Source organism: Rhineura floridana, chromosome 22, assembly GCF_030035675.1.
Source record: "Rhineura floridana isolate rRhiFlo1 chromosome 22, rRhiFlo1.hap2, whole genome shotgun sequence".
In the NCBI taxonomy this organism is placed as follows: domain Eukaryota; kingdom Metazoa; phylum Chordata; class Lepidosauria; order Squamata; family Rhineuridae; genus Rhineura; species Rhineura floridana.
Window position 1 is genome coordinate 8,711,551 of NC_084501.1, and position 22,499 is coordinate 8,734,049.

General features: G+C 45.1%; 2 protein-coding genes and 1 pseudogene across 2 annotated transcripts; 1 reads left to right on the forward strand and 2 right to left on the reverse strand.

Moving 5' to 3' along the window:
- Nucleotides 1-1,922: 1,922 nt before the first annotated feature.
- On the reverse strand, nucleotides 1,923-6,128 carry LOC133374649 (C-reactive protein-like). The gene is made up of 2 exons (XM_061605789.1): nucleotides 6,016-6,128; nucleotides 1,923-3,802 (listed from the first exon to the last, which is right to left on the reverse strand). Exons 1-2 carry the CDS (start codon nucleotides 6,077-6,079, stop codon nucleotides 3,165-3,167), a joined length of 702 nt encoding a protein of 233 aa, XP_061461773.1. The 5' UTR covers nucleotides 6,080-6,128; the 3' UTR covers nucleotides 1,923-3,164.
- A 5,877-nt stretch (nucleotides 6,129-12,005) lies between these two features.
- Nucleotides 12,006-14,588, reverse strand: LOC133374908 (serum amyloid P-component-like; annotated as a pseudogene).
- A 4,264-nt stretch (nucleotides 14,589-18,852) lies between these two features.
- On the forward strand, nucleotides 18,853-22,401 carry LOC133375156 (mucosal pentraxin-like). Its single transcript, XM_061606722.1, has 2 exons — nucleotides 18,853-18,919; nucleotides 21,770-22,401. The coding sequence occupies exons 1-2, from the start codon at nucleotides 18,853-18,855 to the stop codon at nucleotides 22,399-22,401; spliced, it is 699 nt and encodes a 232-aa protein (XP_061462706.1).
- Nucleotides 22,402-22,499: the final 98 nt, after the last annotated feature.

Consider the following 22,499-nt stretch of genomic DNA (forward strand, 5'->3'; position numbering starts at 1 on the left):
AAGCCAATTAGCTCATTGTCCCTTCAAAGCTTGAGAAAGTTGCAAATAAGCCCACCTGGAAAGTAAAAGTGTGGGAAAAGCTGGATTGTTTTGATTAACTGAATAGCTTTTCCTAAATGCTGTTTCACAGACAGACATTCATTCATTCATTGGCGATCACTCGTGGCCGAGTAACATTGTCTTCCAAGATAAGGTGTTTGCTTGGAAGACGCCTGTGTGTGAATTTGTTTTATGTGGGATCGGCGCACAACGATCAACACACAATCTTGACAGAAAAAGGCTTTGATCCAATGGCATGGATACCACGACGATTGGAAGTCTTTTATCTGCTGCAGCCATCATCCGCCTTCACAGCCGTTGTAACATACACATTGTTATCCTCCGCCTGTTCTGCCTTTGAGGACTTTCTTGGATCATTCTTTGTCTGGTTCCTCTCCCTTGACTTTACCGACATGGGTGATCCTGCTGGGAGTACATGACTCCCGACAGCATCGCTCACAGGGTTCATTGGAACACGCAAGCCCACTCACCACTACAAGGTGACGATCCAGCGAGGGACATCTAACTGATATGTAGAGGCTGGATGGCCACCTATCAGGGATGCTGTAGTGGTGGGGTTCTCTGCATTAACTTGATGACCTTTGAGGTCCCTTGCAACTCTACGGTTGTATGCTTGACCTTACACTCAAACAAATGCACAGGATTGCCTTATCGGAGGCCTAGTACTCACAAGCAGCGGTTGAGGAGTCAAAGGGATTTTTTGTATGTAGAAGTAGTCAATCACCTTTCACCTACTATCTCCAACAATACAGGTTTGCCAGCTGATTTGTTGTGCGTCAGAACTAGACCGAAAGCTCAGCTGTCCTGATCTGTATACCATGGATAATATTATTGAGAAGGCCTGCAAGACAGGGACTGCAATCCTGTTCATTTATTTGAGTGTAAGGTCACGCTGAAAATGTCCTGACATTCAGCCATCTCCAGTCTCTTACTAATATTAAAAGCACAGCAGCTTTCCTAGATATCCCGCAACATTCCCGCTGAAGAGATCAGGCTGCATACACATGACTATTTGTTATCTTACCGGTGATTGTTGTAAGCTATTCTGGGAGCCATTTCAGCTAAAGAATAGGAAAATAGGATTCCCGGCACTAACATCATCATGGCGGCAGGAGTAACAGCTACGGGCGAGGGAGCTCCGCAACAAACAGCTTTTATGCGGCAATTTCTCCCTTGTTGGAGGTTACAATGCATTGGAGAATACGGGGTAGCCTCCCCCCCCTCTTATGTCACCACCCTCGGACCCGACTTGGATGCCAGCTATCAGAAATACGATGTAAGACTTTCACCTACGCTGGGCCGCCGCCGCCGCCATTTCCTGGTTGCCGGATCGGAGCTGGGGATGAGCTGCGGCCCTTCGGAGAACCTGGGTCTGCGGCCTCTATTCGGGAGACAGCGTTGTTCGCCGCGGCAGTTTTCCGCTGGCTGCTGGGGTTGGGGCGCGCCCCTGCAGCCTCCGTTGTCCTGCCGTGCTGGCCTTGCTCGTTTCGCCTTGTGTCGGCCGCGTTTTGCCTCTCATCGCCTTTGCTTTTGGCTTCTCGGGGAGTACTTTCCTGTGGTCGCGTCTTCGTGGGGCCTGTTTGTGCTGCCTCTCGCTGTTTGCTACGCTGGATGCTGGATGCTGAGAGTGAGAGGAGATGTCGCTTTCGGTTTCGCAAATGACGCACCTTGTGGACTATACGGTCCAGAAGCTTTATTGAACTTTACTGTAGTAACCTTTACTTGTTGTTTTAGTTTTTTTGATGTTGTGATACTTATATATTATGACTTTGTACATCGCTCAGAGTGGCTTGGTTTCCAGCCAGATGGGCGATAAATAAATCGCAGAAATAAATAAATAAATAATAAATCGCAGAAAATGCTTCAAATAAATGATACATTAATAGCTATGTTAAGTGATATGTACACAGACAGAACGAAGCATTTCTCAACACAGCCTGCATTTTAAACTCTCCAGATTCCAATACATCGCAGTTACAGTGTGCAAAGCAATAAGCACCCAAATAGATCAGGGGTTTGGGGTAATAATCATGGGACAGAGGGCATACACATACCATTCCTAAGCTCCTCGTTTACATCAAGATAATCTTCGAGAAATTGGCCATACACCAGGCAAGAGAAAAGGGCTGCCTTTTCCTGCTCCTGTCTCATGTATTGAATATGCCACTCAGACATTGCTGATGGGGTAATGATGTGCATGTGCATATCATGTGAGCTGAGTAAGCTTGTGCTTTCTGCAGTACCACCACATGTGCCTGCCTTTCCCACTGTCCTCTCTCTCTCTGCATATCCAGTACCGGTTCCAGAAGATCAAAGGTGCACACACAGCCCAGCTGCAGCAGAATCCTAGTAGACATGCACATTAAGCAATTTCTGTGACGAGGGTAACGAAAGTGTACATGTTATTAGATTAAAAGAGCGTTTAAATTTTTGTTTACAAAAAAGAGCATATTATACATTTTACTGATCAATAATTTTCGAAGAGAAATACAAAAGTGAACACACAGCGTATGATGCCATTGTATAATTCCATAGTTTAATTATGTGCTGTGTGGAGAAGGTGTTTCACCATTTAGCATCTTTGAATGACCCCATTGGACTGTAGCCACTTTCTCCACACAATAAACCTCTCCTTATCTATTGTTGCCACAAAGCAGCTATGCTGCTGCCATTGCTCATGGTGAGGGTGTGCCACACCCTTGAGAGACTGTTGGAAAATTTCCCCTACCCTCGGAGAAATGTGGTGACCTCCCCACAAATAAATTATCTGCCCACAGATAGGATGGAGGATTTCATTTTTGCTTAGGTCTAGTTTCTCAACTCCAGATTTTGCAAGAAGTATAAAAAAAGGTTCTCCTCCAAAACCTCTGTTGACTGTTCCAGTTGGAACTCTTTACCATGTTAGGAGAGTCAACGTGAGTACAATGCAATGTTTTATTGGAAGGAGAGCACTGTAGGAAAAGGCACACGTGTGATTTTCATGGAAATTGTGAGGAGGCTGAAAAGAGTTGAGATCAACACTATTACCACTATCTATTGAACCACCGCGTTGAACATCTAAATATTTTAAAGACATTTCCATTTCTTTTAAACAATTGCTTCATTTAAGGCTCCCAAGTTCTGTAGAGCGACTTCAGGAAAGGCTTAATTACAACATACCCTTGAATTTCATAACATAGTGATCTCCAGTTGATGAGATAGTCGGAAAGGGTGCCACCCTTGTGGACAAGGTCCACTTCATCGGGAGACAGCACCCGGTCCCACATGTACACATCCATGAGCTCCCCTATAAAGGACTGCTTGATATCAAAGCCACCTCTAAAGGAATCCTGCTCTTGTCCCAGAACTATAGATGCCTCTGGACTTATGGAGTAACCTTTCTTCATGCCCATGCGGGGGAAAGGTTGCCCATCTAACCAGAGCTCCACTAGCCCCGTGGAAGACTCCCAGCTCATACAGATGTGCTCCCATTTCGGTCTGGAAGTCTGTTTTTCTGGAATGCTGAAAGTTACTGATGTGCCCCCCACATAAAGGCTGTATTGGTTGGCTTTGGGCTTAAAGAGCAGGAGTTCATTGTCTTTCATCTTGGTGACATAAGAGAAGAGGCTGTGGCCACGGTCCAGGAGCGTGTAGATTCCCAGGCAGACGGTGACATCGGTCAAAGGTCGCTGGAGCGAAGCATTCAGAAACACAGCGGCTGTGTTTGAACTCACTGGGAATATGAATGCCTTCGTGTCAAGATCTGGAAGGAGGGAAAGAACAGCAAGTTCTCTGTCACCTAAAAGCACAAGTAGATATTGTTTGAGTCACCCAGAGTGGGGCTCAATATCCTGCAGGTTGTTGGCTTCTCAGAGGTATCTGATTGGCCACTGTGGGAAAAGGATGCTGGACTACATGGACCGACCTTGAGGGTTGTTCTTGTGTTTCTACACTGTGCCTCTTTTCATCCTTCTGCATAGACTATTTAAAGCCTGTCTGCTGTGCCTCAAAACTAGTCTTGAGTATCTGTGGTATGAGGGATGCTAAAGGATTTTGTTCAGTCTACATTTGAGCTGATCCAATTTGTAGTTCCCGTTCTAAGGCACAAATTGGAACACCAGTAACCCTTCAGCTTTCCCCAAATGTTCGCTGTATTGTTCTCGCCTCAATAATCTTACCAACATGCATAGAAAAATATTTTAGGCTAAACTCTGCACAGAAATGCATGTTTTAAGGTACAATGCAAGGAAACATGCTTACAGTAGGGCCCTCTTACCGGCGCTTCGCATTCCAGCGTTCCGCTAATGCGGCGGCCGGAAATTCCCCATTTTAAAGCCAATTTTGTGGCATTTTGCGGCATTTTTGTATGACGCGCCTTATTATAATCAATGGGGTTCCGCTTTATGGTGATTTCCGCTTTACGGTGGGGGCCTGGTCCTTAACCCACCATATAAGCGGGGCCCTACTGTATTAGGTTAGATTTTAGTGTCATTGTTGGAATTTTAAGGTTTTAATGTGAATTGCATGTTTTATGTTGTGCATTGCCCAGAGCGGCTGGAGAACCAGCCAGATGGGCAACTAATAAATTTAATAAAATAAATAAATAAATTATTTTGTGAAAAAAGTGCTAAAATAATGCAAATCTTCACACAGTTTTTAAAAATGCAGATTGATGGAAATATCATTGCAAATCTGACACAGATCAGAAATACTGATCCATTCCTCCCCACGTGGAATGTTAAGGAAGAATTCAGGCTGTCTCTCAAAGCTGCCAGGAAAGCTAAGGATTTTATTGTTCAATATGCCCAGTGTATTTCAAGAGGAAGGCCTTTCGCAAGGGTTTGTTCTCTTATTTCCTTGGAAGCAGATTAAAAAAGAAAACCTTCTGTTTCAGAGGAACTCACAGGAACTGCCTGCTCTTGTGTTTCCGAAAGGGTGAAGTGCAACAGCCCTATCCAGATCATATGACAATATTGCTTGGCTTGCTGTTTTGTCTTCATCAATACCGGGAGATAGAATGCCATATGCTCAGTTGAAGCTAGCGGTGGACAGAGACTTTCAGGTGGGCAGATATCAAGTTAGAGGAATCGACTCTGTTATTATGAGCTCTGCAAACCAGCAATCATAGTTGGGTCAAAATTGTGACTCTAGGCAGGACCAGATGCAAAAATTACTTGCGCTGGTAGCTTTCATGGATCACTGTGTATATCGACCTTTGGTAAGCCATGAGTGTCAAGACAATTTACTGGGAGAAATGAGAAGAAAACCATCAAGATATTATAAAATGATGACCTTAAAAAAACCCCATCAGGCTATGGTCTGAAGGCACCTGAGGCCAGCTCCCTGCTGAAGCTAAGCAGGGTCAGGTCTGGTTAGTGCCTGGATGGGGGACTGCCTGGGAACCATATGTAAGCCGCCTTGAGTTACTAGCATGAAAAGAAAGGCGGGGTATAAATGTAACAAATAAATAAATAAATAAATCAGCCACAAAAAATAAAACCCCCACAAGAACGTGCGTTTAAATGTTTAAAGCTCATTGGATATTAAAACCTTGGAAAAATACAAAGATATGGCTATCGGACAAGGGGTGGTGTCCAGTTCACTCTTTCCATTGGATGTAAGGATTTAGGCTTGCACAATGGATCTTCCCCCCTTCCTCTGCACATACCCTCCCTTTGTAGGGCGGAAGGCAGGGCGCCCAACAGTTGGTGGAGCCAGAGCCAACGACAGGCAGACCCAACTCGTTCTAGCTGTGTCTCCATCCTCCTCCCTGCTGTGTTACGTAAGGGTAACCCTGAAACTAAGGAGGAAGGAAGCCACCGCTTGGCCTGGTTTAAAGTAAGAAAGCAGGCAGGTGTGGGCTGGCTGGGGCCAGACTTGAGGTCTATCTTGCTGTGTCTCTTGCCGCCCCCGTGCAGAATTCAACTGTTCGGCTCCTGTGCAAAGCTACACCTTGTCTACTCCTACAGCTCTTACCTTCCCCTGCAAGAGACCCAAACAGGCAGACCAGGATGAGGAGCGAGGGACAATGGATCGCCATTTCAGCTACTTGCAAAGGAAGCTGGACAGGAGATCACTCCGAGTGGACCCTGACCCTACCTTTTATTTGTATTGTCCACTTCGTTTCTGGGAGGAGCCAATCCCCGACAATGAATCTTTGTGACACTTCTCTGAATTTGGCCATGAACTAAGAGGAACAGGCCGGGTTTCTCGGCAGTTCCCTCCTAGGGACTTCCCCAGCCTACAGAGAAAACATGCCTCCCATTTCCGTATTTGCTCAACTGAGTTTTCTTCAGCTGTAAACCATTCTCTCTCTCCAGTTGTAAACCATTTCTTAATCCTTGGGTTTAAAGAGCTTTCTCAGACAGTTTTATTGTCCAATATTTTCTTTTGATGTCAAACAGTATTGTGAATGCCCTTCAGGTTGTTCGTTTGTGGTTGCTGTTGCTTTTGCTGTTGCGGCTGTAGCAAGATCCAAATCCAATCCAAAGCTTAGCAAACCCAGCGTGGAAAAGCTGGCCAGGATTACAGGATGGGGCAGATGAAGAATCTTTTACAGCCTGAGGGCCACATTCCCTCCTGAGCAACCTTCTGGGGGCCATCCAGCATTCCATCCAGTCAAGCAAGAGGCATTATCAGAATTTGAGGACACATTTCAACCAGGCAAGAACACTCATGGAAGGTGTAAAGCAGGGCCGATGAGAAATGTGGCCTGGGTAGAGTTCTAAGAGTCAGTTAAAGAGTTCTTGAAGGCCACATTTGGCCCCCACATTTGGCCTGATGCTAGCCCTGATATGTACTGAGGGTCTTGTCTTTGTACAATAGTATGATAACATGGAATAGGATGCCATGGGCAGTGACTTTGACACCTTTGAAGCTCAAGGTGGCAGACATGATTCCCCCTACCCTTTTTATCCTCACAACAGCCCTGTGGGGTAGGTTAAGCTAGGAGAGAACAACTGGCCCTGAAGGTCACCCAATGTACTTCCATGGCTGAGTGGAGATTTGAACCCTGACCTCCCAGATCCTAGCCCAATACTTTAACCACTACAGCACTCTGACTCTATAACGGGTTTGGAACCTGTGTAGGTCTGTCATACCCAGCTTCATAGTGGAAAAGAGGAGAAAATCTCTGCCTTCTGATCCAGAGAATCGAAGGAGAATCGGGTATCAAGAGAGTAGATGTTAAATTCAGATGATGACTAACACCAGTCCTGCAGATGATCTCAGAGCTCAGATATAAGAGCTCAGGAGGACCCTAGGTGGCAGGATTAAGAACCTTGGACAGCTCCTTGATATTCCAGACTAAAACCAGGTGCGGATTCCACTGCCCCGATGACATGGAGCCACAAGCCATCATTAGGAAGCAGTCTCTGGTGAGCTAGGAGCCAGGTGACAAGCCAGTAGTCAGGTTCAAAGGGAAAGTCGGAACCAACGGACAACCCAGATGGGCAGGGCCAACCAGCAATAGTCACGATTGGGGTGGAGATAATAGGAGGTAGGCCATCAAGAAGCAGCAGTATTGTGGATTCCTCCCACTGGCTTGTAAGTCTCGGAAGGAGGAGGTCAGGTGGGAGAAGTGAAGCTGGCACCTCCCAGGAAGGTGTTGGTGCACTGGCTAGATTCCCAAGGACAGGTGAGGCTTTCTCTGTCCCTCATCATGGGCTTGGTACCTGCTGAATCTCTGGTGTCGGAGCATTCCGCAGGACTGGGCCGATGAAACTAAAGGCTTGATGTCTTGTTGTTTGTCAAATGAGCCATGGCCAATTCTGGGAACGGCCAGCGATGCTCGTTCAGATGATCTCAGTGATCGAGTGGCGATATAAAGGTTCATGCTGTCCCTAAGATAGTCTTAGACTGACATTGTTCAGGGTTTTGTAAACTAACACAAGGACCTTGACCCTGCCTTGGTAGTAGATGTGCAGGCAGTGCAGGTGTTTTAAGAGTGGTGTCACATGTTGCTGGCCATGTGCCAGATCAGCAGTCTGGCCATCACATTCTGCATCAGCTGGAGCTTCCAAACCAGGCCCAAGGGCACCTCCACATTGCAGTAGAGCCTTTTATACTCTGGTCTCCTAAGCCACACCATAACCACAGTTGTTGGCAGTGAAGGGATATCAAGGATTGCTTACCCAACAACTCTGGGCCCACAGATGCAGACTGTGCCTTCACTCTTTGGCCTGGACCAGAAGCTTTTGGTGCTAGGACTTGAAGGGGTGTGTGTGAGCTATTCCTCCTCCTCTGACAGCTCCAAGGGTTCTTCCTCAGGTATCAACCCGGAGGGCCCTTGAAGTGGATCCTCAGCATTGGGTTCAGGGGACCCTGCCTGCTCCTCAAGGTCCTTGTATGATTCGTCCTCTCAAGTCTCCATACCTGATAAACGATTAGGGTTAGGCATGACATCTGCTGACCTAGAGCCTGAGCTTGGACCGTCACAGATGCCACCCTCAACTCACCCAGAGGGATAAAATGCTTCCCACATCAATACACAGGTCAGACAGAAAAAGGTTAAAAAGTGCTTGTCTTCAGGCCAAGGACCAGCCCTTTAAGAACCAAGCCAAGGAGGTGACACCTGAGAAAGGTGGCTCATAAGGCCTCAATTCACCTCCACCCTTTGATGAAACAAGTTGTTTACTCAGGGTTAGCTCTACTGAGAGGCAGGTAGAAAGGGTACAAGTGTACCGGAGCCAAAGAGGACAGGAGGCCCAGACTCTTCGCTTTCATTGAAAAAGAAAAGGTAAGTTCCTATGTGCTCTTGAAAAAATATATAAAGCAAAATGTGAGCTGCCCCCATCCCTGCAATGTGAAATGAGCTAACCTGGCTACTCCAAGTCCCCACCTTTCAGGGGTTTAGCCAATGAGTGAAGTTAGAGCTGTGACTGACGAGTGATTTGTTTGGACACCAGGCAAAAGATAGGCATCCCTATGTTCCTAAAGAGCTGTCTTTTCCTGCTACTGTCTCATTTATTGAATGTGCCACCCAGACTTTGTTGATGGGGTAATGATGTGCATGTGCATATCATGTGAGTTGAGTAAGCTTGTGCTTTCTGCAGCACCACCACATGTGCCTGCCTTTCCCACTGTCCTCTCTCTGCATATCCAGCACCAGTTCCAGAAGATCAAAGGTGCACACACAGCCCAGCTGCAGCAGAATCCTAGTAGACATGCACATTAAGCAATTTCTGTGACGAGGGTAATGAAAGTGTACATGTTATTAGATTAAAAGAGCGTTTAAATTTTTGTTTACAAAAAAGAGCATATTATACATTTTACTGATCAATAATTTTTGAATAGAAATATAAAAGTGAACACGCAGTGTGTGATCCATTAAAATGTGCTGATGATGCATTTTCTAAATATAAGGAGCTATACAAGTTTAATTTTTCTTGGCCTGCTTTTGTCAGAGCAGGTCAATGGGGCTTTTGAGCGGACATAAAATTGTGCTGTTAATCTCTCTCTCTCTCCACCTCCAATCCTTACTTAGGTGTCACTTCTGTTATTTGGCAGGAAACTAGCAGTGACTTTTAAAATAATTGTTCTGCAGCTCCCATGTACTTATAAAGCAAAGTGTATTTCTCTGTGAAATGGACACAAACTGTGAGGGATGGCTGGGATTTCTAGTTTGCCCGAACTCAAGGGGAATCTCCCAGAAGTCAACTAAAGTACCACTTTCCCTTCCACCAATTTGTATCAGCTGTCAGTTCATTTGTTCATTAACTCCTCCCAGGGAGGAACAATAAGCCCTATTCAGAATGCAAAATAGGTAGCCAGGCAGTAGAAGCACAACCCAGCCACGCACCCACACCCTGAGCAAAATAGCATAATATAAGAACTGAATTTGGCTGCTGGATCAGGCCAAAAGCCCATCTAGCCCAACATCTAGATGTTAAACAACATGGCAGACAAACCGTTTTCTAAGGCAGCCCCAGTGCCCAACAAGATGCTTATGGAGATCTTGAAAGCAAGACCTGAGAGCAACAGCACTCTTCGCACTTGTAATTCCAAGAAACTGATATCGAGAGGCATATTGCCTGTGACTAGATTGCCCTGTGGGAAGAGGGGTAGTCGAGCTGGAGCAGGCTCTGAGGTCTTCTCCACCTCTCTCCCTCTGTCTCCTGGGATCCTTCCAACAGGGCAATCAGTGGTAAGAACATCAGAAGAGTCTGGCTGCTGGATTAGTGCAGTGGCCCATCTAGTCCAGGATCTGTAGTGCCAAATATTTCTGGAAGCCATCTTGATGTACAACTGAGGAGGTTTAGTATGGCATGCCCCATTCCTCCTGTCCCATAATTCATGTCTCATACCCCTGATTTATTGGGATGCTTACTGTTTTTGCACACTGTCATTGCATAGTATTGGAATCTGGAGAGCTCAAAGCACAGGCTTTCTGACATTGTTTATAATAAGCTGAGAAAGAGGTTTTTCACTCTGTGTATGTTCAAAAACAGGGCTTGGAAAAAGTTGTTCAATTAACCAGAACAGTCCAGATGAGCTTGTCTCACACTCCTGCTTCCCCAGGTGGGCTTGTTTATGGCTTTCCCCAGCTGAGAAGGAACAGTGAGGTTAATTGGTTTGCAAATGTTCTCACCCTGCTTATGTAAACAAGAGTCAGAGAAAGACTCTTGTTAGTCAAAACAAAGCTGCTATCCTCACGGAGGGAGAGCGCAGGTGCAGGCAAAGGCTGCTTGTGAGTGTCACAGTTGTATTCCCAGCCCAAGTTGTAGCAAATACAGGGTCAGAAGAGACAAACAAAGGTCACCTGTGTGAGAACCCAGCAACCTGGGTGCTGGGAAGATAATGATCTCATAGGTATAAGGTGCCCCCTCCCGGGGGGTCTTTTGGGTATAAATACAGGACCCCTGATCTGGGCAGGGGAGTCTTGGCACTGGCTTGCAAGGGCATGCAGCTTGGTGTAAAACATAATGGGCCAAAGGGACCCCTCCGCCTGTTGAAGATAATGAGGTTTACACCAGAGCGAAATGGAGGCAAACGTAAGATCAAAGCTGTCAGCATCAGTTGCTTAAGTGTAAGAGATTGGAGCCTGCTTGTTAGGAATCTCAGCTTGTCAGGCTGTACAGCTTGCTTCAATAAAAATTATTACATTTTCCTTCCTCATTAGTGTGTTTCATGGTCATTCAGATCTCAAACTTTTTGCCTCAGAAAAGGGCAAAACCCTTTGGCAAAACAGTATCCTATTCTTACAGTGGCCAAGCAGATGCCTCTGGGAAGCCCACAAGCAGGAACTCAACCCAACAGCAGCTCTCTCCATTTGTGATTCCCAGCGACTGGCGTTCAGCATCATGCTGCCCTCAACAGTGGAGGTAGAACATAGCCAATGCGGCCAGTAGCTTTTGATAGCCTTATCCTCTAGGAATTTGCCTAGTTGCCATTTGAAGCCATCTGCGTTGGTGATCATCACTTCCTCTTGTGAGAGTGTATTCCATAGTTTAATTAAGTGCTGTCCATTTAGCATCCTTAGCCATTTAGCATTTTTAGATGACCCCATTCGGTTGTAGCCACTTTCTCCACGCCATAAACCTCTCCCTGTCTATTTTCCCACAAAGCAGCTGTGCTGCTGCCATTGCTGATGGCAAGGGTGTGCCATACCCATTGTTGGAAAATTTCCCCTACCCTTGGAGAAATGTGCTGACCTCCCCACAAATAAAAGTATCTGCCCACAGATAGGACGGAGGATTTCAAGAATCCATTTATGCTCAGGTCTAGTTCCCCAGCTCCAGATTTTGCAAGAAGTTTAACAAAGGCTCTCCTCTAGAACCTGTGTTGACTCTTCCAGTTGGAACTCTTTACAATGTTAGGAGAGTCAAAGTGAGTGCAATGCAATGTTTTATTGGAAAGACAGCAATATAGGAAAATGCAACATGGGTGATTTTCATGGAACTTGTGAGCAGGCTGAAAGAGTTGAGATCAACATCATTACTACTATCTACTGGACCACAGTGTTGAAAATCTAGATATTTTAAAGACATTTCAATTTCTTTTAAACAATTGCTTCATTTAAGGCTCCCAAGTTCTGTAGAGCGACTTCAGGAAAGGCTGAACTACGACATACCCCTGAATTTCATAGCTTAGTGATCTCCAGTTAATGAGATAGTCGGACAGGAGGCCATCCCTCTGGACAAGGTCCACTTCATCGGGAGACAGCACCCGGTCCCACATGTACACATCCATGAGCTCCCCTACAAAGGACTGGTTGACATCAAAGCCACCTCTAAAGGAATCCTGCTCTTGTCCCACAACAATAGATGCCTCTGGACTTATAGAGTAACCTTTCTTCATGCCCATGCGGGGGAAAGGTTGCCCATCTAACCAAAACACCACTAACCCTGTGGAAGACTCCCAGCTCACACAGATGTGTTCCCATTTCGGTCTGGAGATCTGTTTTTCTGGAACTCTGATGATCACCCATGCATCCCCCACATAAACTTGGTATTCGTTGGGTTTGGACTTAAAGAGCATGAACGCATTGCTGTTTGTCTTGGTGGCATAAGAGAAGAGGCCATAGGTGCGGTTCAGGAGCGAGTAGCTTCTCAGGCAGACGGTGATGCTGGTCAAAGGTTGCTGGAGCGAGGCCTTCAAAAACACAGCGTCGTGTTTGAAGTCACTGGGAATATGAATGCCTTTGTTTGAAGATCTGGAAAGAGGGACAGAATAGAATATTTTTTCTCTCTCATACACCTAAAAGTACAAGCAGATGTTGTTTGAGTTGCCTAGAATGGGCCTCAATATCCTGCAGGTTGTTAGCTTCTCAGAGGTATCTGATTGACCACTGTGGGAAAAGGATGTTGGACTACATGGACCAACCCTAGAGGGCCGTTCTTCTGTTTTTGCACTGTGCCTCTTTTCACTCGTGTACACAGACTATTCAGCGCCCGTCTGCTGTGCCTCAAAATCAAAAGTTGAGTATCTGTGAAAAGAGGGATGCTAAAGGATTTTGTTCAGTCTACATTTGAGCTGATCCAATTTGTATTTCCTGTTCTAATGCACTAATAGGAACACAAGTAACCCTTTGGTTTTTTTAAATTCTGAGCTATAGTTCTCGGCTCAAAAATCTTACTAAAATGCATAGAAAAATATTTTAGGCTAAAATCTGTGCAGAATGCATGTTTTAAGGTACAATGCAAGGGAAAATGCTTATTTTGTGAAAAAAAGTTCTAAAATATTGCAAATTTGCATACCTTTTTAAAAAATGCAGATTGATGCAGAAATGGAACCAAATGGAAATATGATTGCAAAACTGACACAGATCAGAAATATGGATCCATTTCTTCCCATGTGGAATATCAAGGAAGAATTCAGGTGGTGTCTCAAAGACACCAGGAAGGTTAAGGATTTTATTGTTCAATATGCCCAGTGTATTTCAAGAGGAAGGCCTTTCTGAAGGGCTTCTTCTCTTATTTCCTTGGAAGCAGATTAAAAAAACCTTCTGTTTCAAAGGAATTTACAGGAACTGCCTGCTCTTGTTGGGTTTCCCAAAGGGTGAAGTACAACAGCCCTAACCAGATCATATGATCATACTACTTGTCTTGCTCTTTTGTCTTTATCAATACAGGGAGATAAATTGCCATACACTCAGTTGAAGCTGGTTCTCACATTGTGCTGAACAGAGTTTTTCAGTTGGGCAGATATCAAGTTAGCGGAATTGGCTCTGTTATTGTGAACTCTGAAAACCACCAATCACAGCTGGGCCAGAATTGTGACTCTGGGCAAAACCAGATGCAAAATTTTCTTGCCACTAGTGGCTTTGATGAATCACTTTGTATATCGACCCATTAGCGTCAAGGCAATTCACTGGGGAAAATCAGAAGAAAACCATCAAAATATAATAAAACGATGACCCTTTGGAAAAAAACCACACCATCAGGATAAAACAGCCACGAAAAACATACAAGAACGTGCAGTTAAATATATGAAGCTCATTAAAAACTTGGAAAAATAAAAAGGTACTTGCTAGGCGATGGGACAACCAAAGCGTGGGGACAAGGGGTGGTGTCCAATTCACTCTGTCCATTGGATGCAAGGATTTATGCTTGCACAATGGAACTTCCCCCTTTCCTGTGCACATATCGTCCCCAAATCTGCTCCGGGGGGCTGGGGGAACTCCTAGAACAGATTTATGTGGCTTGAGACTTGTAGGATGGAAGGCAGGGAGCCCAACAGTTGGTGGAGCCAGAGCCAATGATTGGCTGATCCAGAGCCAATGACATGCAGACTCAACTCATTCTAGCTTGGTCTCCATCCTCCTCCCTGCTGAGCTGTGTAAGTGTAACACCAAGACTAAGGGAAGGAAGCCGGGCATGGTTTAAAATAAGGAGGCAGGTAGGTGTGGGCTGGCTGGGGCCAGACTTGAGGTCTATCGGCCTCCAAGTCTTGCTGTGTCACTTGCCGCCCCTGTGCAGAATTCAACTGTTCGGCTCCTGTGCAAAGCTACACCTCATCCACTCATACAGCGCAAGGCTGACCTTACCTTCCTCGGCAAGAGACCCAAACAGGCAGGCCAGGATGAGGAGCGAGGGACGATGGATCGCCATGTCGGCTACTCGCAAAGGAAGCTGGACAGGAGATCACTCCAAGTGGACCCTGAACCTGCCTTTTATTTTCATCGACCACTCCATTTCTGGGAGGAGCCAATCCCCAATGGTGAATCTATGCAACGCTTCTTTGAATTTGGCCATGAACCAAGAGGAACAGGCCAGGTTTCTTGCCTGTTCCCTCCTAGGGGCTTCCTCAGCCTATGGAGAGAACATACCTACCATTTCCAAATTTGCTCAACTGATTTTTGTTTTTAAAGTTCTCCAGCTGTAAACCAGTTCTTAATCCTTGGATTCTCAGACAGTGTTGTTGGCCAATATTTTCCTTTGATGTCATGCAGTTTTGTGAATGCCCTGCAGGTTGTTTGTGGTTGCTGTTGCGGTTGTTGCAAGATCCAAATGTCTTTCTTGCAGCTTTGCAAACCCAGTGTAGAAAAGCCAGCTAGGGTTAGAGGATGGAGCAGGAGAGAAATTGTTTGCAGCCCGAGGGCCACATTCCCTCCTGAGCAACCTTCTGGGGGCCATCCAGCCTTCCATCCAGTCAATCAAGAGGCATTATCAGAATTTGAGGACACATTTCAGCCAGGCAAAAACACTCATGGAAGGTGTAAATCAGGACCGATGAGGGGTGTGGCCTGGGGAGAGTTCTAAGGGTTACTTAGAGTGCCCTTGAGGGCCACAAGGGCCACATTTGGCCCTCAGGCCTGTGGCTAGCTCTGATATGTACTGAGGGTCTTGTCTTTGCATAATAATGTGATACCATGGAATAGGATACCATGGGCAGGGACTCTGACAAATTTGAAGGCAATCACCATCTTTCGTACAAGAAGTTCAAGGTGGCAGACATGATTCCCCTTCCCCTTTTATCCTCACAACAGTCATGTGAGGTAGGGTAGGCTAAGAGAGAGCAACTGGCTCTCAAGGTCACCCAATGTACTTCCATGACTGAGTGGGGATTTGAACCTTGACCTCCCAGGTCCTAGCCCAATATTTTAACCACTACAGCACTCTGACTCTATAATAGTGGGTTTGGAACCTGTGTAGGTCTCTCATACCCAGCTTCATAGTCGAAAAGAGGAGATAAGCCCCCCTTCTGATCCAGAGAATCGGGCGTAGAATGGAACTCTGTCCCTTAAAACAGAACTCCCATAATGCTTCACTCCCATTCCAGAATCTTCTTTCTCCTTCTGCTACACCTCTGGGTGACCTTTATTCTGAAGTAGCATAGAAGACAAATGCAGTCTGTGATAAGTAAAACTCCAAGCTCAAGTGATCCCTGGGTGAATTTCCAGACTTACAGAAACATTTTAGAGGCCTTAAGTTGAAGAAACACTCCTTTGTTTCAGGTAACAGGCACCCTTTGTTTCCGATAAGAGATAATGTCTTGGGCAATGGGAGCTCTTTTGATGTAGCATCTAATTCAGGCATTATGTTTCTTCATCTCCAAATCACGGCTTGGAGACCAGGAATGTGCTTGTACTTCCTTCTCCACTTTTGTGGTTAAACTTTTAATGATTTGTCTCCATTGCAGCTCAAGGCCAAATTATCTGAAGTGGATAATGGGCTCCTGCTGGGAAGAAGGGTGGGATATCAATCAATCAATCAATCAATTTATAGCTGAGAAGGGGAATCTTTTTCACCACTGGACAACCTTTGGACTGTGTGTGTGTGATGACATACCAGTAGTGGGTGTACAAGAAGCAAAAACTGGCAGAGCTATGAATGTGAATGCTACTTTTGTAGAATAAGGGGGGCATTTCAGCCATGCAAAATTCTATATTCACATACTCCCACACAGAGCTTGGAAAAGTTACTTTTTTTGAACTACAACTCCCATCAGCCCCAGCCAGTATGGCCACTGGATTGGGCTGATGGGAGTTGTAGTTCAAAAAAGTAACTTTCCCAAGCTCTGCTCTCACAGACTGGAGATGGGGTGAAGTTCAATTCACATCACATTTAAAGGCAAACCAATGTACTTCACAGTTTCCGAAGCGATTTGCACAGAAAAACACAGCTATCCTGTGAAATTTACACTCTTCTGAATTGTGCAATGCAGTTCTCCAGCCCAGTTGTAGGTACACAATTACATATACCAGAGTAGCATGAACATAAGAATGCACATGTTAATGAAAATAGCATGCAAAAAATGCATTGTATTGGGGACAATCAGTTTGAAAAACCCTGTGCATTAGGGAAAATTGCGTATAGGCACATGTATATCAGGAGAACGTTGCACTAAAATGCGAATGAATTTTCATGAGGACCTAAGGAAATAATCTGTGAATGGACTTTCTGTATGTTTTTCTTATATGTCTTTCGCTGTATTTGTTTGAATTTTTGTAAGGCGCCTTGAGTCCCTGTTCTGAGAAAATGGTGGGATATAAATGAGTAACAATAACAATAATAATATGGAGAACTGAATTTAAGATTGGAAAAATTAGAAATGGAGAGAAACCAAAACGGACAGATTTGCTCATAACTAAAACTCTCTCTCTCTCTCCATCCAGGCATCATCATAGTCCAAGGACACATTCTAGCCCTGCAAAAGCACTCAAGGAGGGCGTGGGACTAGACCAGTGAGAGGCGTGGACTGGAGCAGGGGTGTGGCCTGAGGAGAATCCTGAGGGCCAGATATAGAGGTGTGGAGGGCCACAGTTGGCCCTTGGGCCTGAAGTTCTTCAGCCCTGATTTAGAGGCAGGACATATTTGAAAGATTGCCTTACCCCTTGTATATCCAGCCGATCACCGAGTTCTGCCGGTGAGGGCCTCCTGCAGATACCATCTCATCAGGAGGTCCGTTCCGCACAACATAGGAAGCGGGCCTTTAGTGTAGTGGCATCTACCCTTTGGAATTCCTTCCCCTTAAATATTAGTAGACAGGCAGCATCTCTGTTAACTTTTTGGTGCCTAAAGACTTCTCTCTTTCAACAAGCCTTTTAAGTAGAGACCTTACCCCAGTCTGCGACTGTGCTGGAATTGTTTTTTAAGATGTTTTTAAAGTTTTTTTTTTAAAAAAATATGTTTTTAAGAGGTTTTTAGAGTTTTGTCCCTTGTTTGCAGCCCTGGACTCCTTCTGGTGGGATAGAAATTAATACATAATAATAACAATTGCAATGCTAGTCTCCAGTAGAGAGACTCTATGTGTTAGAGAAGGAAGAGATAACAGCATGTTCCAGTGAACTTGAGATCCCCAGGTCTAAAAGGGGAAATCACAGTGGATTGGGCCAAAAGGAAACTGGCTTTGACATGTTGGCTGAGCGATGCGTTCTTGTGACAGGTATAATAGAACAGAATAGAACTGCCTAAACAGAAAAATTTGAAGCAGGCGCTGAAAGGAATACTGCAAAGGTGCCTGCCTGATGTCAATAGGCAGGGAGTTCCAAAGAGCAGGTGCTGCCACACTAAAAGATCGATTTCTTACAAGGGCAGAACAAGTATTATGCGGCACCCGGAACAGTGCCAATTCTGCAGACCGAAGCAGTGCAGCATTCTACACTAACTGCACTTGCTGATCTCAAGGTAGGGCTGGGAGACGTCCCTGTGTGCAACCCTAGGTAGCTGCTGCCAGTCAGTGTAGACAAGACTGAGCAAAATGCTGCCAGTCAGTGTAGACAGTACTGAGCAAAACAAACCAGTGGCTTGACTCAGTAGGGCTGTAGCTCGGGTAGTTCTTCTTCTTTGCATGTGCAAGGTCCAACCCAGGCTCAGTCCCCAATGGCACCTCTAGGTGGGAGAGACCCCCGCTTGAAATCTTGGAGAGCCACTGCCAGTCAGTGTAGACAATACTGAGCTAGATGGTCCAATGGCCTGAACTGGTGTAAGGCAGCTTGCTATGTTCTTATGAGCAAGACAGTTTTTTTTCAGTTTTGCAGAAAACTTTGTTCGGCTTTTAAATTCTTTATCCGACAAAATGGCCTGGGAAGGCTCCCAAAGTCTGTGTGGGCTAAGAGGGACCATTTTCATGCTGGCGATAGTTTTTTTTTTTTATTAAAAAAAACACACAACCCAGCTGGCAACTGATACCACATTTGGGGTGGGAAAGTATTTTTATCTATTTCATGGATGATTCCCCTGGCAGTGGACCCTGGCAGCGAAACTCCATGCCTGTCCCTTGGGGTTCAAATATAAATGATAGAGAGATTCTCCGGTAACTCTCAGTGGCTGATCAGCTTCATTCCAGGCAGGGGTCTCCAAGTCAGGTCGGACGACTTCAGAGGTACATTTCATCCTCCTCTCCAGTTACTTTCCCCTGCAGCCAACCAGCATGGAGATCTTTCATCCCTTCTTCCTCCTCCTCCTCGCTGGCCTGCTGGGGTCTCTTGCTCAGGAAGGTGGGTACCATGAAGAGATGTAAAAGCTACCCAGGTGCATGAGATGGATGGCTGGGCTGCAATTGTGAATGTGGCTGTAAAGGGGGATAAGTCAAATTCATAGTTCCACCACCGGAATATCCGTCATGACAGCTGGGGTTCTGCAACAAATTGTTGCACCATGGGGTGCTGCTGTTCAGCGTTCTAGCCCTCCATTCCATTAAAAAAAAAATCTGATCTGTTTCTGAGATACTTGGTACATGTCATACATTTTTCATGCATTATGCTTTCTTTCATCGGAAAGATCAATGTTTTCAAAACTTGTGCTGCCTCTTAGACAAAATCTGCATTGTCTCCGTGTTTTATGACGTTCTCTAACTGGAGATATTCATACCAGGGTAGATAATCCACTAGTAAATGTTTTTATTTCTTCTTATGACTGAACATAATTGTCCTATTAAATCAATATATCTACTGTATACACGTACTTAAACTATGGAATTTGCTTCTGTCTGCAGTGATGCTCACCAAGTAAGGCTGTAAACACACCAGTCGCCAGATCAAAGCATTTTCATTAACCACACCTGGAGGGGGAACAGGATGATCTGCCAATCAGTTGCAAAATCTCTGTGAAGCTGAATTAAAAAAACAACCACCACGCACTCAAGTGGCTCCCACCAGGTTTTACAGTAAAAAGGAGTGCGGTTTGACTCGTGTCGTTTGCTCCCGTTTTCAGAAGAAAGAGGTGGAGATGCACTAGAACTGCCAGAACAGTGAGTGCGTTTCTACCAGGGCTGTGGAGTTGGAGTTGGAAGCAATTTTGGGTGGAGTCAGAGTCGGAGTTGGTAGAAATGTACTGACTCCGACTCTGGCTTCAAAATAAAATTAATACTTTAATATTAATAAATTAATATACATTTGCCATTTATGAAGGAGTCAGAGTCTGAGTCGGACAGTAGAAAAATAGAGGAGTCGGAGTCGAAGGTTTGACGTACCGACTCCACAGCCCTGGTTTCTACCCTAGGTTGGCTGTAAGAGAGGGTTAGACAAATTCATGGAGGATAAGGTATCACTGGCTACTAGCCTTGATGACAATAGCATTGTTGGAGATCGTATGCCTCTGAATCCCAGTTGCTGGGAATCACGAGTGGGGATTATGCTGCTGCACTGAGGTCCTGCTTGGGGGCTTCCCATAACTGGCATCTATTTGGCCACTGTGAGACCAGGATGCTGAACTAGATGGGCCGTTGGTCTGATCCAACAGGTCTCTTCTTATGTAGCCAAAATTATGCATGCACAAGAGAGAGGTATCTGCAGACTTGGGGGAACCCAAGGTTTGCAGAAGTACCATTTTTTGAAAGGAAAACGACACCACAATAGTGGCTACGCATGTTCAGTGGGCATGGATTCCTGACTGACTTTAATTTTTTTTGGGGGGGGAGGGAGATGGAAAACCAGGGAGGAGAGGGAATGGAATGGAGTATCCTAGAAAAGGGCTTGGGTGACTGGCTGGCTGGAACTCTGAACAAGGGCACTCCACTCTGCAACATTTTGTTGCAGTCCCGCTTGTCCATTCCTGGTTATTGATTGCCAGGGACAGAAGAGTGAACATATATTAGTGCATAGTTCAGCTATGGAATTCGCACCCACAGGAGGCAGTTGTGGCCACCAGCTTGGATTCATGGAGGAAAAGGCTGTCAATCACTACTGGCCATGATGGCTTGTTCTACTTTCATTGTGAGAGGCAGTGTGCCTTTGAATATCTGTTGCTGGGAATCAAATGTGGGCATCCGGTTGGCTACTGTGAGACCAGGATGCTGAACTAGATGGGCCACTGGCATGATCCAGCAGGGGTCTTTCCCCCCCCCCTTCTTCCCTTTTTTTCCTTTCTAGGTTGCAAGTTCCCCAGCTGTAAGACTTTACTGAAATCTGTATGATAAATAACAGTTGCTATTAGGGCTTTAGGAGGTCTGACTCTCTTTTTACTTTTGTCCCAATTTGGTCATTGTGAAAGATGAGGATGATTTATGGCATTTTTTAAAAGGATGAATCAAGCTGAGAGAAGCTCTCAGGCAATTGCCTGGGAGGCTTGTAAAATTTTTTTACAAGGAAATAATTGCTCTCTTGTTTGATTGATATGCAGAAGAAAAAGACAGTCAATATTAGGGCAACGAATTAGGGAGATTAGAAATAATAACAACAATGCATTGCCTTGGTCATGACTCAAAGCAACGTAACAAAAGCAATTTAAATGGTAAAGAAACAAAGACAAGAACAACATACAAAAAAAATACTATCTGCCAAAATATTTTGGAAACTTTGCAAAAGGATATTATGTGTGTTCTAATATCTGTTCTGCTCCCTGCTATTCAGCATGTGACATTTGTTATTTCTTAATTAAAAAACAAAAGGATAAACAAAATTCCTGAAGTGCTCATTGAACAATACAATAAAAAAAAATGCAAACCTTACTTCACTCCACAGGAAATGCTAAAAGCATACACATTATGAGATATTAAGAATTATGGGCTCCTACTGGGAGAAAGGGCGGGATATAAATCTAATAAATTAATAAATAAAAATAAAAACATAACCACCAACGTTTGGGTAAATAAAAATGTCTTAACTGGCCACCTAAAAAACTGTCAATGATAGCACCAGGTGTGTTTTCCTGGGGAGAAAATTGCACAAATGGGGGGGGACCACTGAAAAATGCCCATTCTCATAACACCACCCTCCACACCTCTCAGATGAGGCACATGGAGAAGAAGACCATAAAATGAATATCAAAACATCCTTGCACATACTAATTCTGCACAAAAGTCCTCTTTTTTTAAAAAAAAATATGTCCTTCCCATCTCCCATCCCCAGATCTTGGAAGAAAGGTCTTCATCTTCCCAGAATCATCGAACACGAGCTATGTGTCTTTGAAGGCCACCTCACAGCAGCCTTTGACCAGCTTCACCATCTGCCTGAAATCCTACACTGACATGACCCGTGCTCACACCCTCTTCTCTTATGCGACCAAGACGAGCGACAATGAGATTGTCGTCTTCAAATCCAAACCCAATGAATACAGCCTTTATGTGGGGTCTGTAGATGTGATTTTCCTCCTCCCAGAGAAGCTGGCTTTAAAACCAAGCTGGGAGCACCTCTGTATGAGCTGGGAGTCTGCGACGGGATTAGTGGAGTTCTGGCTGGACGGGCAACCGTTCCCCCGAAATGGTATGATGAAAGGTCATAGTATTAGCACGGAGGCCTCTATTGTCCTTGGACAAGATCAAGATTCCTTTGGAGGTGGCTTTGATATCAACCAGTCCTTCGTAGGGGAGCTCATGGATGTGTACATGTGGGACCGAGTGTTGTCTGACGATGAAATGTGCCCTGTTTGGGATAACCTGGTTCCTTCCAACCCAATAATTAATTGGAGAGCGTTAAATTATGATCTCAGGGGTTACATGGTTGTTAAGCCCTCCCTGTTTCCCACCTGCAGAGCTGGGTAGGATTTGCAAACAAACAAATGGCCGTTTTAAAAAAGCCATTTAAGCCACAGTCCTAACCCCACTTAGCTGGGAGTAAACCCCGTTGAATTCAGTAGGGC